The 20,069-nt window shown below is 41.0% G+C and overlaps 1 protein-coding gene across 1 annotated transcript in view; it reads left to right on the top strand.

Annotated features, from left to right (window-relative positions):
- LOC117948610 (spondin-1-like) overlaps positions 1–20,069 on the top strand; it is a 142,967-nt gene that overhangs the window by 37,229 nt on the left and 85,669 nt on the right. Inside the window, exon 7 of the mRNA XM_034878349.1 lies at positions 15,551–15,615. Within this exon, the coding sequence (XP_034734240.1) occupies positions 15,551–15,615 (65 nt within the window). The remainder of the gene's footprint in view (positions 1–15,550; positions 15,616–20,069) is intronic.

The following is a 20,069-nucleotide window of genomic DNA, read 5'->3' as shown; positions in this document are numbered from 1 at the left end:
TCGAAATCGGATCGGATTTGAGGTTAAAAGATCGGATAAGGATCGGAGGCCTAAAATGCTGATCGGGACATCCCTACCCATAATTATTTATTAACATTTCAATACACTGTAAATGCAGCCTCTACCTCTGAATGGGTAAAGCACTGGTATAGCAACTGTATGATAGATATTACCGTTTTTTTCTTTTGTGTGAACTTGCAAATTATTTATGGCTTGCATAGTCAAACTTTGGCCTATAGTCATTGATTCTAGGGACTGACTGACTGATCTGGGAGTGCAAGCAAGGGCCATGAGATAGAAATGTAACATTTCTTAACTTAAACCCTTAAACAGTTCACACACAGTTTGAAAAATAACACGTAAATTGGTCTTGAAATAAAAACATAAGTCCTCTAACTTACATCTGGGAGGTGAACCGACGTAGTGTCTCGTTCCCCCATCTCGGGGAATAAGGGTTACATACGTAGCCCGAGATGTTCCCCTTCGAGGGGAACTCGAACTGCGTCAGTTACGACACTATGGGAACGAGATACCCACTAATCCGCGCCGAACCCCCGCCTGCCCCAGCGCGCAAGCAACCCGTTGGCACGACTAGGAGGAGAGCACCCGGGTGCCAGGTGTGGAGGGAAGGTCCAGACTATAAAATCTGAAGAAGGTGTGAGGAGCGGCCCAGACAGCCGCATCACAAACCCCCTGGAGAGATGCTCCAGAGAGGAGAGCCGTAGACGCCGCCATGACTCTCGTGGAGTGAGCCCGGACAGCCATAGATGAAGGCAAACCGCGCACCCGATAGGCCAGGGAGATAGTCTGAACAATCCAGTTGCTTATAGTATGTTTGGGAGCGGGGAACCCAGCCTTGGGGGACCCGAAACACACCAGCAACTGGTCCATCTTCCTCCACCGGGAGGACCTCAGAGCGAAGACACTCAGTGCTCTGACAGGGCAGAGCAAATGGAGCCTCCTGTCCTCCGCCGTCACATGAGGTGGAGGATAAAACGCCTGCAGTACAACGGGCCCTGTGGCAGTGGACTGCACCTTGGGAATGTAGCCCGGAATGGGGTGCACGGGGAGCAACCAAAAGAGCCTGGAGGTCCCCCACCCTCCTCATAGAGGTGATAGCAAGGAGGAAGGCCATCTTCAGGGTCAGGTACTTGGCATCAGCCGACTCCATGGGCTCGAAGGGGGCCTCAGCCAAAGCTTCGAGAACCACCGCCAGATCCCAGGTGGGAATCCTAGGGCGAGTCGCAGGTCTCATCCTCCGGGTCCCACGGAGAAACCGTACGACCAGGGGAAGTCCCCAGAGACCAATGCTTGAATGGGCGTGGAAAGCCGAAATGGCTGCTACGTAAACCTTGAGGGTGGATGGGGAAAGGGCCGAAGAGAAGCGGTCCTGCAGAAACTCCAGCACTTGAACCACCGGGCAGGTAACTGGGTCCAGCATGCGTCCTCTGCACCAGGCGGAGAAGACGTTCCACTTCAGGCCATACATCCTCCGTGTAGACGGGGCCCTTGGAGCTAAGGAGAGTCTCGACCGCTCCTGCCGTCAGGCCCACCTCTAGGTACTGGGCCCCCTCAAGGGCCAGACCCACAGCCGCCACAGGGCGAGGCAAGGGTGAAGAACCTTCCGCACATGGACTCCACCACCTCGGGGTGGAGCCGCCATTCCCCGGGCCTCAGCCCCTGTCGCGACAGCAGGTCTGCACCCTGTTTCCGAAGCCCAGGGATAAACATCGCCTTGAGAGAGAGCAGTCTCCGCTGGGACCACAGGAGGATCTCATGCGCCAGTCTGCAGAGAGGGCGCGAACGCAGACCCCCCTGGTGATTCAGATAGGCCACCACTGCTGTATCGTCGGACCTGACAAGCACGTGGTGACCCAGGAGAGCAGGCAGGAAGCTCCTCAGAGCTCGGAACACGGCCAGCATCTCAAGGCAATTGATGTGCCGTGACGAGTGATGCTCCTGCCAAACACCCCACGCAGAGCGATCGTCCATGACCGCGCCCCACCCGTTGAGGGAAGCGTCTGTCGAAACGATTACACGGCGACAGGGCGCCCCCAGCCCGGGTCCTTGGGACAGGAACCAAGGCTTCTTCCCCACCGATAGGGCACCGACGCAGTTCTCAAATATCTCAAACATCTCTTTCAGATAAGGCCAAGGGTATTTCGGGAATGTCTTGCTACTTGTGTGCCGAATGTCTGGGATATCCGTTGTGTTCATTTTCAATCATATTGTTGTCCATAATGCTATGCTAATGCCACTGCTATCAAGCCGCAATGATTTGCCGCGAATGAATCCCGCAGAATCTGTCGAGTTGTCTTGTTGTGGTGCTTTAAATGCAATGTAGATTCCCATCGAATTAGATTGAATTTGGTATTGATGACACAAAAAATTATAACGGTAACTCCAATGAAATGATTTAAAACTAAAGTAATGAGCCAATTTTGTAAAATGTAAGGAATAGAAAGTACCGATATTTGTATTAAAAATGTAAGGAGTAAAAGTAAAAAGTTGACACAAAAATAAATAGTAAAGTAAAAATTTCTGAAAAATCTACTTGAGTAGTAGTAGTATTTGTACTGCGTTAATTCCCATCTCTGGTACTCACAGATGTTCCTCATCTGGAGATAGCATCATTGCTTACCCCGACCGTTCTGTTTGCTCAGAGCTCCACAGGTACAAATTAGTTTTCCACCAAATGTATCACAAGAAGTGTTGCAAAAGTTAATTCGAGAGGTTGTAATCACTGAGTTGTGGTTGATGGAAAATTAACCCAAATAAATTGCACTACACGCTTGCAGCTGTCATTGTATTTATGCAAATATCAATCTACACATTTGTGAATATTTTTTCTGTGACTTCACATTCAGAATACAGGTGTGTGAATATTTTCAGTTCAGTTGTTTTCAACAAGCTCTCCACATTTTGCAAACTCCGCAAGTGCAAATTTAAATTTTTACAATGCAAATTTTAACATGCAAGTAACATTGTATTCTACAAGCTCACACTTTTTGCACCATGTATACCTTCATACTACTACTGTAACTCATGGGATTTCTGAGGGAAGGAGAGAAAGAATTTTTGTACTGCAGACCTTGCAAACTGCCGTTGGTTTCTTCTTTGCCTGGTCAGAAGTGTAATCTTATGGCCAAACATTATTATTTTCAGTGCAGAGGGCTCCATGACGTTATGGTACTAGCCGTAGCCAGTCTTGTTTACTGCAGGTCTGCCGCGTCACATGGTAATATTGGCAATTTTTTAAGAGAAGCACTCACTGATGCAAATTATGATTTGACAAATGCACCAAAGTAACTAAGAAAAAATGTAACATAGTTATGATTGTATTTCAGTTGAGACATGTCCATGTTGATTTCACATAGCTAAAACAAACCTGAATGATTTAAATTAAGAGGCTACAATAAGCTACCCACCTGGCATGCCTATTATGGTGGAAATATGCTTCCAGAGCATAATTTGCGTCCAAGGTCTCTGTACAACCTCAAACTTGTGTCGTACAGCTATGGGACATCACTGATGGCCAAAATCAACCTCTCGTCCATGTTCCGTCTGTGGAACCACTAGTATTCTGTTTTTACTTTTTCTGTTTTGTCAGACACATGAATGCACGTCACACCGTGGTCAAAGTTGCACATTTCACAGCGTAACTTTAAACAACGTAGAACTTTGACTGCTGCACACGCAAGAGTGGCTAAGCGGCAAAATGTTGCTTGCGCTGGGCAAAGTGCAACACAGTGGCAGGCCAGTTCTTGCGCACACATGCCATTGACAATAATGGGTTTCATAGCACTGCACACGTACAATGTGAATTGCCCAACAGAGTTTGTGAAACCTCCTTCATGAAACGGGCCCCTGCACCCATACCCTTGCAATTACAACTTTTAACAACCCTCTGTAGAAGCTCACCTATGTCTCATTTTTTATAAACTGGTCATCTGGTTTCCAGATTTCCCCATACAACGCCCCATTTAAATGTTAATCTCTCTATTGACATACATTGCACCATATTCTTCAGCCAAGCACCGATTGTGCATGACTGAAGAATATTTCATCCTCTACCTCCATTGTTTTTTTCCAGATGAGAGCTATAGTTGTTTTTGCCTGTAGTATAGGAAAACACTTAATTAATATCCTTGGGGTTTCATATTTAGTTTAGTTGGATACAGGTGCGGCAATATTATCTTGGGGTCAAGTGGAATTATCACAGACATGAACATAGTTTTATTGATCACGTTCCTCCCAATGTTTTAATTTTGTTACACTCCCAGACACAGTAAATAAATGTTCCTTTAACCTCATTGCATTTAAAACAAGTTTATTACTGTTGCATTTATTTAATTTGACAGGAGTTGTGTGCATTAGGGATGTAACGGTATGAAAATTTAACCTCATGGTTTTAATGAGTATTTTTCGGTATTTATAAAAGTGTGTTCAATATGTTCAGAAAGCACTGATAGGCCTGAATAGTTATAATATAATATACAAATAATAATGCACATTAATATGCATCTGACTTATGAACATTATTTACATTTACATTTGAATTTCTCTGTAATAATTAACATGTTATATATTGCTCAATAACACAAACTTAGAACAAGTTACATCTATTAAAGCAGCACACGTAAGTAATATTAAACAATCAGCACATCTATCAGTTATATGCAATAAGAAACAACAACAGCAATATTGTCAAGTTGATAATATCTCTCTCTCTACAAATAAATGTCATGTCGTAACAAGGGCTACATGTATCCACACAGCAGAACAGTGCCAGACTTTGTCTCAGTATGTGACTCTGAGAGCCAGTGACCAAGCGGGAGTAAGAACAGGTTGACATTACACGTAGGGTTCCACATTAATTTCCTTGTTCCTGCCAGAGCCTCTAGTTTCTGTTATGAAGACAACACGTGTGTGACTTGAACCGGTCAAATTTACCAATGAAACAAAGCGAAAGACCGTGCAAAACATTTCAGACCGTCCTGCCATCCTGAATACATTTTAACATCAATGTCAGCGTTACCCAGTCTTTGTGTTCCTGTTTGATGTTCCCTATTTTACCCGTGAGTTTCTTTGTGTAGTGTTTGCCCCTTCCTTTTTCCCCCAGACTTTTTCCTGTGTTTTGCCTCTTTTGCATTTTGGAGTTTGTTTGGATTTTGCCCTTTTTGGCTCCCTTTGTTTGATGAACTCTTATAATAAAGCCTTTTTGAAGCTGCCTACTGCTCTGCTTTTGGGTCCTACAAAACAAGTAGGACATACAAAACAAGTTGCAACTCTTCTAGAATTTTGGGCCGATAATAGTGGTGATCTGAAAAAAACTCCCTTTTAGGTAGAAACCTCGGACAGACCCAGGCTCTTGGTGCGGCATTACAAGGCACAGCAGGACGTAGCAGGGCACCGCAGACCGTAGCAGGACGTAACATGGCATTGCAAACTGTGTAGCGGGACCATGGCGACAGCTGCAAACATAATTTTGGAGACTCCCTGATCCAAGTGCTAAATCACAACAACAGTTATCTCTTTGCGCTTTTTATAAATGAGCAGGTCTAGACCGTACTCTGGGATGTCATTTACAGAAACCCAACAGTTCCCACAAAGAGCAAGCACTAATCCACAGAGGCAAGGAAAAAACAAAAACTAAAAAAACTTTAAGAGGCAGAAGCCTCGAGCAGAACCATGGCTAAGGGTGGGCGGTCATCTTCCTCGACCGGTTGGGGGTGAGAGAGTAAGAGACAGACAGAAAGAGACATGGAGAATTGCAGCAGAGGGTGTCGAGCAGGAACATGGAGGCAGCAGGTGACTCCAACCACAGATCCAGAACCAGAAACACCTGCAGGAAGCAGTAGGAGGAGAGAGGAGAGACTCTTGGTGCGAGAGAACACATGACTCCGGGAAAGGGAAGAAGTCAAGTTATTAACATGCATTAATGGAATAAGGTTGCACACAGATGGAGAGAAGGAAGAAAAGAGAGGTGCTCAGTGCATCATGGGAAGTCCCCCCAGCAGTCTAGGCCTATAGCAGCGTAACTAAGAGATGGTTCAGGGTTTTCCTGAGCCAGTCCTAACTATAAGCTTTATCAGAGAGGAAAGTCTTAAGCCTACTCTTAAATGTGGACACGGTGTCTGCCTCCTGAACCCAAACTGGAACCTGGTTCCACAGGGGCGGACCCTGATAGCTGAACACTCTGGCTCCCATTCTACTTTTGGAAACTCTAGGAACCACAAGTAACCCTGCATTCTGGGAGCGCAGTGCGATGGTGCCAGACCATGAAGAGCTTTGTAGGTGAGAAGAAGGATTTTAAATTCTATTCTGGATTTTATAGGAAGCCAAAGAGAGAGAAGCTAAAACAGGAAAGATGTGATCTCTTTTTCCTGGTTCCTGTCAGAACACGTGCAGCATTCTGGATCAGCTGAAGAGCCTTTTTGGACTTTTTTGAGCAGCCTGATAATAAAGTATTGCAGTAATCCAGGTAACAAATGGATGGGCTAATTTTTCTGCATCATTTTTAGCCAGGATATTTAAGATTTTTGCAATATTACGTAGGTGAAAAAAGGCGGTCCTTGAAATTTGCTTTATGTGAGAATTAAAGGACATGTCCTGATCAAAGATAACTCCAAGATTCCTCACAGTGGTGCTGGATGCCTGTGTGATGCCATCCAGAGCAACTATCTCTTTGGATAATGCGTCACGGAGGTGCTTGGGCCACAGAACAATAACTTCAGTTACAGGTCATCCAGGTTTTAATATCCTGAAGGCACATTTGAAGTTTAGCTAACTGATTAGTTTCAGCCGGCTTGATCGATAGATATAGTTGAGTATCATCTGCATAACAATGAAAGTTTATGGAGTGTTTCCTGATTATATTACCCAAAGGAAGCATAAAAAGCGAACAGGATTGGACGGAGCACAGATCCTTGTGGGACTCCATGACTAACTTTGGCGTGCATGGAGGATTCATTGTTATCATGTACAAACTGAGATCAGTCTGATAAATAAGACTTAAACCAGCTTAGAGCAGTCCCATTAATGCCAATTAAATGTTCCTATCTCTGTAATAAAATACGATGGTCAATGGTATCAAATGCAGCACTTATGGCGTTTTTCCACTGGTGGTAACAGCTTGACTCGCCTCGACTCGCCTCTACTCGATACGATGCATTCAGCGTCCGTTTCCCATTACAGATTGAGTAACGCCTCAGCGTGGCTGGTCACCTTAGCTACGTGTGATGATGTAATTTTCAACGCGACTCACAACCGCACGTCGGCTACTTGTCCCAGCCAGAAGAAATGTTTTGTTTCAAAAGAAGCTGAAGGAAGCAACAAAAATCACCGCTTAAAAAAAACAGGAGTTTGGGAATTCTTACGGTGTTCAGACATCTACATGACTTTTGTTCGCCAACACAAAAGGGTGAGTTAAGTTTCCTGGTAACGTTAGTTAACATTTGCATGTGTTAGGGGCCCCGGTCGGTATTTACTATACGCTATATAAAGTACATGAACTTTAGCAACCATTATTACACACCAAAATATGTCTGCTGTGTATCGTTTGTGTTTCAGAGCATTAACGCTTTGCAAAATCTCTGCCGCAGACTGTCATGGTGGGCGTTCGATGTCCGACCGGTGAGATCTCTGGTTCTGACCTGCTGTGCTTCGTATAATCTTTATGAGAGTCATGGCTTATGATAACGACTGGGATGCATCTGGGACAGGAGCCGCTGGTGACACTGTCACAGGATGCAGGGAAAGAAGACCGGGATGTACGGGACGGTTTGATGCTCTTCTTGAAAAGCTAAACAAAAACTTTTCTTTGAAATGTTGTCTTGATTTTTTAAAGTAACAGTTTGCAATATTGGAAACGGCTTAAAGCCCCTAATAGCCCTTATATTGAACAGTTGAAAAGTGAGCAGAGTGCAGAGAGTAGATAATCTGTCGGTGTCTGGCTAGATTTCTTTTTTTTTAAATGTCCCGTTTGTTCTGGACACACCCTCCGCACTCTTGTTTGCTCTAACGCAGTGATCCGACCAACCAGTAGTCTGAAGGTTTCCACGTCACCTTTTGGTATTGACTCCCAGGGACTTTTTTTGTAATGGAAAACCAAAAAAGGCGAGTAGAGTCGAGGCAAGTCGAGTAGATACCACGCAGTGGAAAACCGCCATAAGATCTAATAACACCAGGACAGAGATAAGTCCCTTGTCTGATGCAATTATTGGAGTTCATTAGACATTTTCACAAGTGCTGTCTCTGTGCTATGATGAACTCTAAATCCTGACTGAAAATCCTCAAATAAGCTGTTGCTATGCAGAATGTCTCACAGCTGTTTGGCAACTGCTTTCTCAAGAATCTTAGAGAGAAATGGAAGGTTGGAAATAGGTCTATAGTTGGCTAAAACATCTGGATCAAGGTTGGGCTTTTTCAGAAAAGGTTTAATTACAGCTACTTTAAAGTACTGTGGTACTTAGCCTGTTAATAAAGACAGATTGGTTATATGTAGTAGAGAAGTGTTGACTAAGAGTAAAACTTCTTTAAGTAGCCAAGGCGGGAGGGGGTCTAAGAGGTAGGTGATGGTTTAGATAAGAGATGGCAGAAGTACTCACTTTCCATACTTAAGTAGAAGTACAGATACTTGTCTTAAAAAATACTCTGGTAAAAGTGGAAATACTGATTATACTTCTTTGCTCACGTAAAAGTAACAAAGTACAAGCTTGGAAATTTACTTAAAGTATAAAAGTAAAAGTAGCCGTTATGCAAAGCTACAAATGCAAGATATGAATTCAGTTGTGATTCTGTGAGAATTCACAGATCCAGTTTCTATTTTTAATCTTCCCCTTTACATTTAAATGCATCTACATGTTTGTGTGTGTGCTCAAATATGGCTTCTGGACAGAAAATAAAGAATTAAAATATGAAAAACTAAACAGACATTAATTAAGAAGTTCCCAGCACATTGGCTAGGAGTCCTTCTTTAGGCCTACTGTCTCAAACAACTCTCTCAGATGAGGCTGAGGATAATTGGAAATGTCTTACTTCTTATCTGCCGGATCTCTGTTTTCTTAATTTTTAATCATCCATCCATACTACTAGGCTATGTGTTAACGTTAGCTGCATCCATACTACTATGTGCTAACGTTAGCGCCATCAAGCCGCAATGATTTGCTGTGAATTAATGCAGAATGACAAATTAGTTGAGTTGTCTTAGTCATGCGTCAAATGAAACATATAGTAGATATATTCCCATCTATTTAGTTTGAATATGGTATTGATGACGTTAACAATAATAACGATTTAACTCCAGTGAAATGATGTGAAAGTTGAGGACTAGATTAGGACTGTATTTAAGCTGATGCTGGTTTCCAACTTTGCCCCAGGTGTATCTGTTAAAACACGGATGGAGAAGTATCTGAAGTTGGTGAACAGGTGAAGAACACACCAAAATCACTAGCTAGCTTACTTTAAATGTGCAAGAACTTTAGACCAACAACAGGCTTAAGTGACAACATGAGTCATATGACTTACAGTTCTCAAAGAGGCACACACAGAATCTCAACTGATTATCCTCCGGACAGCTAGTCTCTTTTTCTTTTCTCTCACTTTTTCTCCGGGTGGCGCACGCACGTGTGGCGCGTGTCCGCGCTATATTCCGGCATGACAGCTTCTTGTACAAAACTAAAGTAACGAGCCAATTTTGTAAAATGTAAGGAGTAGAAAGTACCGATATTTGTGTTAAAATGTAAGTAGTAGAAGTAAAAAGTCGCCACAAAAATAAATAGTAAAGAAAAAGTATCTGAAAAATCTACTTGATTACAGTAACAAAGTATTTGTACTTCGTTACTTCCCATCTCTGGTTTAGATGAAGAAATTATTGAATTAAATTGATAAAGATTAAGTGAAGCAAAGCAGTCTAAACATGTATCTGGTTTTACAGCCTTTTCTGAGGTTCCTGAGTTTGGAGATAAGTCAGTGCCAGTTAAAGGCAGGTCTTGGGGAATTTTGCTTCTAATAGTTATAATTTTATCATCACAACAAGGTGCGTTTTCAATAGTGCTGTCAAACTGCAAATTGCAATTAATCGCATTAATGTCATAGTTAACTAGTAATTAATCACACATTTTTATCTATTCTAAATGTCCCTTGATTTGTTTATTTCCCATTATTTTTTCTAATTTGAATGCTCTTATCAACATGAAAAAGTGGATCGGCTCACTTTGTGCAAATGTTTTTTTTAAATTGAAAACAACATTGGCATATAGCTTACTGTAGTGTTCAATTTCACACGTAACATTCTCAGAGAAGAAAGGATGCCAGTCGGTCCTGCCACTACCACACAGATCAACACTGCCAAGCCTCCTGCTTACCAACATCAAATCGATCACACACAAAATGGATGAGCTACAAATGCAATAACGGATAATAATAACGGAACTGCTGCAAGATGATTATGACAGAAGCTCGGCTAAACACACAAGTTTATCACGGACAACAGCTAGCAGCTAACAGCTTGCAGCTAACAGATAACAGGGCAAAATAGGTGAATTTAAACAAATAAGTGAGTTGAAAACGCATATTGTTATCACGTAAGGGCGCTGTTCATGTTGCACAGACATTTTAATTGGTCTTAATTGGCATTTTGGGTCTGTTAAGATGCACAAAGGCACTCCAAATCTTGCCCCCACAACTGCTGTATTAGCTCAGTAGAACTTTGTAGGTAGTTGCACCGATTCAGGTCGGGATTTTTTGAAAAAAAGGAATACTTCTTTAAATGTCTCAAAAACCAAGGAACTTTTACGTGCATTAAACTTGTTGCCAGGGTGTCTATCATTCAAAAATTAAAATGTTAAAATTTTCACATCATTTAAATACGATTTTGATAACCACCTTAAAAATTCTGTGGTAACACTGAGGCTATTGTGAAAAAAGCGCAACAGAAAATTTTATTCACACAATCGTTTTCTGTCGGGCCAGTAATTCTCTGTCGTATTTATCAATCTTTTATTGAAAGCCTTATGACTTTTTCTTTTATCTGCTGGTTTCACAGCCTCACAGTTAAATACAGAAACAGCCTGAACAATTTTGGTCTTTGGTGGACTCTGCTGCGCTAATATGTCCAAAGAAAAAAGAGACGTTTGAGAATGTGCACTTTCCAGGCCAAGCATAACAAGAAAGATTGAGGACATCTGGAGATAGCTGCAAAGCAAAGCAGACAAATTCAAACTTTTTTCCTTGGCTCTGGACAAAAGCTGTGAAGTCTGCAACACAGCCCAGTTACAAATTTTGTACGTGGGAAAACGAAAGACTTTGAGATAACGGAGGATCTGGTAGCAATGCGGTCAATGAAAGGGACAACAATGGGGAGTGATTTGTTCACTGAAGTGAATGCACCTTTTGACAAAATGGGACTTAAATGGAAAAAATTGGCATGTGTTACAACCGATGGTTGTCCAAATCTAACAGGAAAAAATGTCTGACTTTTGAAGCGGATGCCAGATAAAGTGAATGAAGTTGCTGAAATTGGTATTTTTGCATTGTGTGGACAATATACCTAGTGATGTTAAACACAAACTCATTGACCTGGAATCAGTGCAGTGCTGACAGAACACTTTAACTCTGTATCATTGCTGGATTTCTATTCTTCTTTCAAAGAGGAGAACATTCCACACATGATAAGGCATACTCAGAAGATGTTGGTTCTCTTTCTATTGCCCTACACATACTGTATGTGAATAAACATTTTCAGTGATGAAGATTAACAAATCCAGATACAGATCTTCTCTCACTGATCACTTGTCAGCTGTTCTTCGCATATCCACCTCAGACATTGAACCTGACTTCTGTGCACATGTTCAGGCCCAGCACAAACTAGATTTTTCTCTCTGAACAAGAGCAATAACTGAAAAACAGCAAATAAGGTAGTAAGACTACAAACAATAAGATAAAACACTTTGTATGAAGTTAATTTAATGGTGTTTGAAAATATCCAAAAATATGCACATTTTGGTGACAATTGCTTTGTGAATGCTGTTCAAATAGTGACATAATGTTGGCATTTTGTACTTTTGTCTGCTTCACTTTTTTCAATTCCTAATCAGAACATTTTTGCCCTTACCAGTCGCAGTTTATCAAAGACCTTAAAATGTACTGCTTTGTATAAAGAGATAAATTAATAAGAGATATTAATGTGATATCCAATGTTGTCTGTATCTGCTGTTAACAAATTGCCCCTTGTAAGAGTATTAAAGTTGTTGAATTGCATTGAATTGAATACTGGCTCAGAACATAGTAGTCAATGGATTTAAATCCCCAAAAATGATTTTAAACAATGGACTCCCCCAAAACTGTGATTATTTATCCCCCATTTATTTGACCATTTACATAAACAATATAACCTGTAATAGCAAGAACAAGTCACTTTTTAAATATGCTGACACGGCAGGGCCATGGTTGCCCACATCAGGAATAGGAAAAAAAGGAGGTAAACAACCTAATTTTCAGGATAAAAGAGAGATCCCTGGAGCTCAATATCTCCCAAGACAAAAGAGCTATGCTATGGTGGATAAAAAATGTTTGACCCCTATCTTTGAAACCCTGAGGGTGAAGGGGCAGGCATTGGAGCAGGTGGAAGCCTTTAAGTATCTGGGCTTGGAGATTGACAGCCTTTTGTCTTTCTCCCAACTCACTGACTCTGTTAACCTAAAGGCACAACTACGCCTGGTTCTGTTAACTAAACTCTGTTCTGCTGATTTGATGTGAGAAATGTGTAGCGGGGCACAACAAGATGTTGAGCTTGACCATGGCAGCGGCAACCATGATTTGGGTGCCACCCCTATAAAAGGAAAACTGCAAGGCGAGAACAAGAATAAGTTTCCTGGAGATAAGTTTGTAATAAGCATTTCTGGAACATGAATGCACCCAGAGGAAAAGAGAGATCAGTGTGTCAAAGGAAGTCCCTTGTCAGTCTAAAACTACAGCAGCATAACTATGATCTGCTCCTAGGCAAAACCTTTTTTAAAGATTATTTTGGGGTATTTTCCCTTTGTTAGAGTTAATAGGCATGAAAGGGGAGAGAGAGGGGATGACACGCGGCAAAGGGCCACATGTTGGATTCAAACCCGGTCCCCTGCAGGACTCAGACAACATTGGGTGAACGCTCCTACTGGTTGAGCTAGAGGTTGCCACGTCCTAGGCAAACCTGAGTCTGTCCTTCAAGTGTTGGTAGATTAATCGGACAACTATGAAGAGAAGAGAATTACGTTATGAACGTAGCCGTAACTAACGTAACAGTGACTACACATTCTCTGCAGCACGAGGAATTCACAACAGTAATAGTGTTTCCTATTAATATTGCCTTAAGGAAGCACATACAGTGAGGAAAATAAATATTTGAACACCCTGCTATTTTGCAAGTTTTCCCACTTTGAAATCATGTAGGGGTCTGAAGTTGTCATTGTAGGTGCATGTTCACTGTGAGAGACATAATCTAAAAGAATTTAGTTCTAGGTTTAGGTCTGGAGACTGGCTAGGCCACGCCAGAACTTTAATATGCTTTTTACAGTGCCACTTCTTGGTTATCCTTGCTGTGTGCTTCGGGTCATTGTCATGCTGGAAGTCCCAGCCTCAACCTATCTTCAAGGCTCCAACTGACGGAAGGAGGTTGTTCCCCAAAATCTCGCAATACATGGCCCTGGTCATCCTCTCCTAAATACAGTGCAGTCGCCCTGTCCCATGTGCAGAAAAACACTCCCAAAGCATGATGCTACCACCCCCAAGCTTCACAGTAGGGATGGTGTTCTTGGAATGGAACTCATCATTATTCTTCCTCCAAACACGGTTAGTGGAATTATGACCAAAAATTGCTATTTTGGTCTCATCTGACCACATGACTTTTCCCATGACTCCTCTGGATCATCCAAATGGTCATTGGCAAACTTAAGACTGGCCTTGACATGTGCTGGGGAATCTTCCGTGTCATGCATGATTTCAAACCCTGACGTCTAAGTGTATTACCAACAGTAACCTTGGAAACGGTGGTCCCAGATCTTTTCAGGTCATTGACCAGCTCCTCCTGTGTAGTTCTGGGCTGATTTCTCACCTTTCTTAGGATCATTGAGACCCCACAAGGTGAGATCTTGCATGGAGCCCCAGTCCGATTGAGACTGACAGTCATGTTTAGCTTCTTCCATTTTCTAATGATTGCTCCAACAGGGACCCTTTTTTCACCAAGCTGCTTGGCAATTTCCCCGTATACCTTTCCAGCCATGTGTAGGTGTACAATTTTGTCTCTGGTGTCTTTGGACAGGTCTTTGGTCTTGGCCATGTCAGTAGTTGGATTCTTACAGATTGTATTGGATGGACAGGTGTCTTTATTCAGCAAACGTCCTCAAACAGGTGCTTCTAATTTAGGATAATAAATGGAGTGGAGGTGGACATTTTGAAGGCAGACTAACAGGACTTTGAGGGTCAGAATTCTAGCTGATAGACAGGTATTCAAATACTTATTCGCAGCTGTATCATACAAATACATAGTAAAAAAATCATACATTGTGATTTCTGGATTTTCTGATTATGTCTGTCACAGTGGACATGCACCTACGATGACAATTTCAGGCCCCTCCATGTTTTCTAAGTGGAAGAACTTGCAAAATAGCAAGGTGTTCAATTTCTTATTTTCCTCACTACAGACTGGGCTTTTTTGAGAGTGGGGCTTAAAGAGAGAGGGAAATAAAGTGTTTTTTAACATTCAATCATGTAAACATCTTCTAGTCTTTTTGAATCACAAAATACAAGTATGAATCTAAAAACAGTATATAATAGGTCACCTTTAACTAAAAAGTAATGATCCACACACTCACACATACGGTAACAATATTCACAAAGATATTTTCATTTTTCTCCTGTGTAAACAATTTTTTATATGTTACAGACTGACTTGCCAAATTGTTTCATCCACACACACGTACACAGGCAGATACCCACTAACACACACATACAGGCACTTGCTTTCTTCACACCGTCCCTAGAGTTGAAGCTTTCAAGGCAACCATGGAACCTTCAGTAAACCAGAAAAAAAAACTAGTTGGCATATCCAAATCTGAAGCTGTGTTTGTGTGTATGTGTTAAAAGAAATAGTCAAAAAGATGCAGAAGTGGAGGATAGACAATAAAAGCTATTATTAAACTAGAAAAGGCACATTCTTATGAACTTCTGTGAAGCAATATATCCACCATTTGTCTTCTTGCTTTTGGGTGAATATTTACATCTGATGCATTATGATAGATAATGTGTTGTGCAGTTCAATAAAGTGGCTGTTATGCTACAGAGAACCTATTGAGTGAATAGTAATAAAGTGCCATTCCCCCCACAAATAACAGACTGCTATTATCCTACAGTACAGAGCCATTTTGTTAACAAAAAGTGGAACAAGTCAATTTGTCGATGTTGGCTTTTTCTCCGTTAATGTTTCTTTTTCTCCCTTTAGTTATCCATTTAGTGACAAATTTCTTCATGTGTCTACCTTTTTCTCTGTTTCTTTTTCTTTTCACAGGGAGATGAAGTACTGACTGTTATTAAAACTAAGGCTCAGTGGCCGGCATGGCAACCGCTCAACCTGTAAGTATTGCTTAATTTCAGATTCAGAAAAGGCGTTTCTTTAAGACATATGAATGAAAGTTAAATAAATAATTCAGAAACTGTGAAACAGCAACATCAACTTAAACAGAAACATTCATTTTTTTTCTATAGAAATTAGTATATAAGTGATTACCAAAAATAAGTCATTTTCTTTGCTTTTTGTAACCAAAAGATTGACTAGATCAGCTCCCTAGAATGGTAAAATCATAACCCACCCTGCTCTGCCTTCTATCGGCTAGTAGGCATTGCCTTTGTTGTTTGGGTTGCTAGGTTCCATGATGAGTTAGATTGGGTAGGGAAATAAAATCAGGCTAAACCAATCAGAGGCACTGTAGGGCAGGCCAAGCCTTGCTTTGTTTCAAGCTCGAGGATTATGGAAAAACTACTTTTACAGTTTTATGAAAATTTGTGGAAGAAAGTAGCACAGGTAGAAGAAGAAACCATTAACCCTTGTGTTGTCTTTGGGTCAAATTTGACATCTTTTAAAAATGTCTATATCAGAAATATGGCATTCTTTTTGACCAAATTACCAGAAAAAGGATACATTCCATGCAACACTCTTTGCAAATACAGTTAATCACTTTCATTGAATTTCGAGTGTAAATTGAAATGGTTTCAAATCAGACCAAACTCATCCACTCAATACAGATTCCTCTGATCTTAACTATTAGTACAAATAATTCATAATTTTTGATTTATAAACTCAAATATTAGGTATAAATATACAAATGAGGGGATATTGACCATGGATTCCAAAAAGTAGTGTAAAACTGGTAAGGTGGTATTAGTGAAATTAAACAAAAAAAATAATGCGTTGAAAATGTAAATTTTCTTAACCCAGAAGGACAACACAAGGATTAGATCTGTTTCTGAAAGTAACACTAAATATTTATTGTTTACATTGTGAGATAGGGGGATAGGGTTCCATTCACGTGGTGTTGGAATGATCAAAAAAATGTGTTCCCCTCTCAGAAGATTCACATTGGATTAATATTGCAAGATAGGGCATGATTTAGAGGTGGTCTGCAATCTATGAGTACCACTATAGTTAATCATGTTTTCAGTAGGATTGTGCTTAAAGTCCAATACTTTCTGTTGAGAAGCTGCCCAAGTTTTCCTTCAGACCAAGATTATTCAAAATTTCTTCCTATAGCATAACATAATCTGTTTTGTTTGAAGTAAACAAAAATATACAGATTCATTGCTTAGTGATATGTTAATCAATAAATTACAAGAGTTAGAACAGACTGCATGTTGCATACATCTATGATTCTTTTACGCATCAAAATCTCATCCAGGGGCCTATTGCACGAAACCAGGATAAGGGATTAAGCCGGGATATTCAAGTTATCCTGGATGAATTTAGCTTGGACTTGGTTGCACGAAACCAGATTAAATTAAGCCCAGCCAAGTAACCATGGAGATTTATTCTTTGCGGCTAGCCTGGTCCAGAGCAGGCTAACAGCCAGTCTAAAATTAATCCTGGAGTCTCATGTGTCAAATCCGCTGCCGTCTAAACCAAAGTAAACATGTTTAACAGTTATTCTGTTGTCTTCTGCATGTGTTCTGCTTTATTTTTATTAACATGCATTAGCCTACTTGTCACTGTTGTTGTCGCGAGTTGGATATAAACCCTACTACAGTTGTTTAGATGGTTAGAAATAGTTGCACTGGCACCCTGATGCGGAGTGGGACTTTTCCCGGTGGGACGGTAGTGTGTAGAGGCTGTCTGGCGTGCGGCCGCTGCCCGGTGGCCGGTGCCTGCCGGCAGACCTCTGCATCGCGTCAGTGTCCACTCTCTCTGTAAAAGTAGAGATGAGCAGCGCCAGTGTCGTGGTCTCAGCTTCAGGTTACAGGACTCGCTCCGAAGATTAAGTGTGACGATAGTAATTTAGCGATATTCCCAGATGATATTAATGGCAGACTGGTCAAAGACCAATACATTCATGATTTAATTTTCTTGTTGCTTGTCCTTCTCTAATAAAGGGTAGTTTGTGTTACTCCTTAAAAAGTGGGCCTAATGTTTTTTTTCTTATAGCTTACATTGGTTTCATTACCTTCTAAATAAGTCTTAGGCTACATCACCGGAGTAATAACGTGGCCTATATACAGTACGTATAAAGTTTACATTCATCACACCGGGAACACCACAATACTTCTTAATCTTTTTATTTTGGTGCTGTCACTTGTCAGAAGAATACAAAAACATGAATATTGTTTTTCTTATGCTCACAGCGTGTATTGAAGTCACTTACTTCTTTTTCTATTTGTTGTCCCTTTCTGATTGTTCTGTATGAACATTAATTGTACAAAGAATTAGGAATATTTTATAGAGATTAGTGCATGGTTGTAAAACATGTTCTCACGTTGTGAATAAGGGTTTGAAATTAATCCTAAAGTCCTTAAAGGGTCCATTTCCCGAGGAACATTAGTTCCCTCTGCTCTCTTTTGAGGCAAAGGCTATATTTTTACACCCCACACATTCAGTCGGTCCGCTATGTTGGGCTTTTTCTCTCTGTTTGATAAGAGCCGTATTTCCCTTTTTGCATATTCTTCCCCTCCTCGTTACTTTCTATTAGAAGTTGCTGCTCATTGGGTGAAACATATGGCGCATGCGTCTTCTCAACTCTGCATCAGTAAATCTGTGATCGTTACTGTGGTCTATTTGAGAAAGCCGTGAACTTTTACTTATCCCAGCTATCTACACCTGGCTTGACATAGCTTCACCTGTTCATCCCGGCTCGCCAAACGTGCAAACGATTAAGCCGCGATGAGCAGATCGCACTAAATCCAGCTGCGCTTTTTCACTTATCCTGGATATCTTTATTCTACTTTCGTGCAACAGGCCCCAGATCTCTCCCCATGCTCCTTTCTCTTGCACTTCTCTTAGCAATTATTCTCTGCGATGTTTTATTTTGTTTATTTTTATTTTTATTTATTTTTCAAATATTTCAGGTTTTAAGTAACAAGACAGGACAGGAAAAAAAGCCAAAAGCATAACAAAAACATAATCAACAAAAAAAACATAAAAACAACCACAACCAAACAACGGAGCTGTCAAGAAAATTAAGATTAAAAGCGTGTCTTGGATGGATGTCATATTGCTGTTATCTACACGGCCAGATGTTATAGCAATACAAGTTGCAATATAGTCAAGAGCACATCTCTACAGAAAAGAATTACATGTTTTTAAGATAGTCAATGAATGGTCCCTTGGGGACACGGTGTATTTTGAGCCCTTGATAGGTAAAATGATCTTTCAGCAGTGTAAATGGCAGTGTGTCAAGGAATTGTGGGTCTAAACTGTCTGATGGGGGCATGAATTCACTCTTTCCCCAGTTGATTGTGTAGTCGGAAAGTTCGCCAAATGATTTAATGAAGTCGAGCAAGGGGGGCAGACGCCTATGGATCCGCATAAAGACCCACCTGGCTTTCCTCCTCACCTGTCTTAATGCCGCTGATGCCAGGATGGCTCCTGATCCCTATCGCAAGGGGCTCCAGGGCCACATCGAAGATCATGACTCCGCGGTGCAGCCCAAGGGGCCCAGATTTATTTCCAAATAAATTAATTCCAAATCTCCTAAGAACTTCAAGCATGAAAGGCGACTCTATTTGATCAAATGCCTTGGTCAAGGGCCAAGACAGCTGCTCTGGAGTCTCCTGATTTGTTGGCATATATTTTATTTAGGAGCCGCCGTACATTGCAAAATGAGAACCTACCTGGGATAAACCCTCTTTGATCAGGGTGTGTAATTGAGGAGATGTGCCTTCCTAACCTGTTAGGTAGCACCTTTGTGACGGATGTCTGGTCAAAGTCGAGGAGCTTTGTAGTTTCCAGGCTCAGTGTCGTCCTTGCCTTTTTTTTTTTTTTTTTTTTTTTTAAACGATATTTTTATTCAAGAAAGGTAACACTGTACAGGATGCATATAAATAGAATATCTTGAATTGGTTTAACATTATTTTGTCAATCAAATCCCATCCACCCACCCACAATAACCACTTACTGCCATTAAAATAATTAAGGATAATAATAATAATAATGAAAATAATTACATAATAATGAAAAAAAATAAAAAAAAATAAAAAAGGGGGGGGGGGGGCACTCCACACTCTTACATTTTAAATGCCTGTAGCTACACATGGTTGAAAAACAAAAACAAAAAAAACACATCAGGGCCCTGTTGTCTTACGGGAGAGTATTGAGCTTATCAAAATACAAAATAGACGGGTCCCATATTTTGTGAAATTTACTAATTGAACCTCTGGTGAAGTACTTAATTTTTTCTAATTTCAAGAAAAACATTAGTTCACTGAGCCAGACAGACCCTTTAGGTGGATCAGAAGATTTCCACTGCAAAGCTATTCTTCTACGGGCTAACAAAGAGGCAAAAGCAAAAGCATTCTTCTTATCAGTGGGCAACAAGATCTCATTA

This window comes from Etheostoma cragini, chromosome 8 (assembly GCF_013103735.1).
Source record: "Etheostoma cragini isolate CJK2018 chromosome 8, CSU_Ecrag_1.0, whole genome shotgun sequence".
NCBI lineage: Eukaryota > Metazoa > Chordata > Actinopteri > Perciformes > Percidae > Etheostoma > Etheostoma cragini.
Note: the sequence above shows the minus strand (reverse complement) of the source record. Positions and strands in the feature narration are given on the sequence as shown.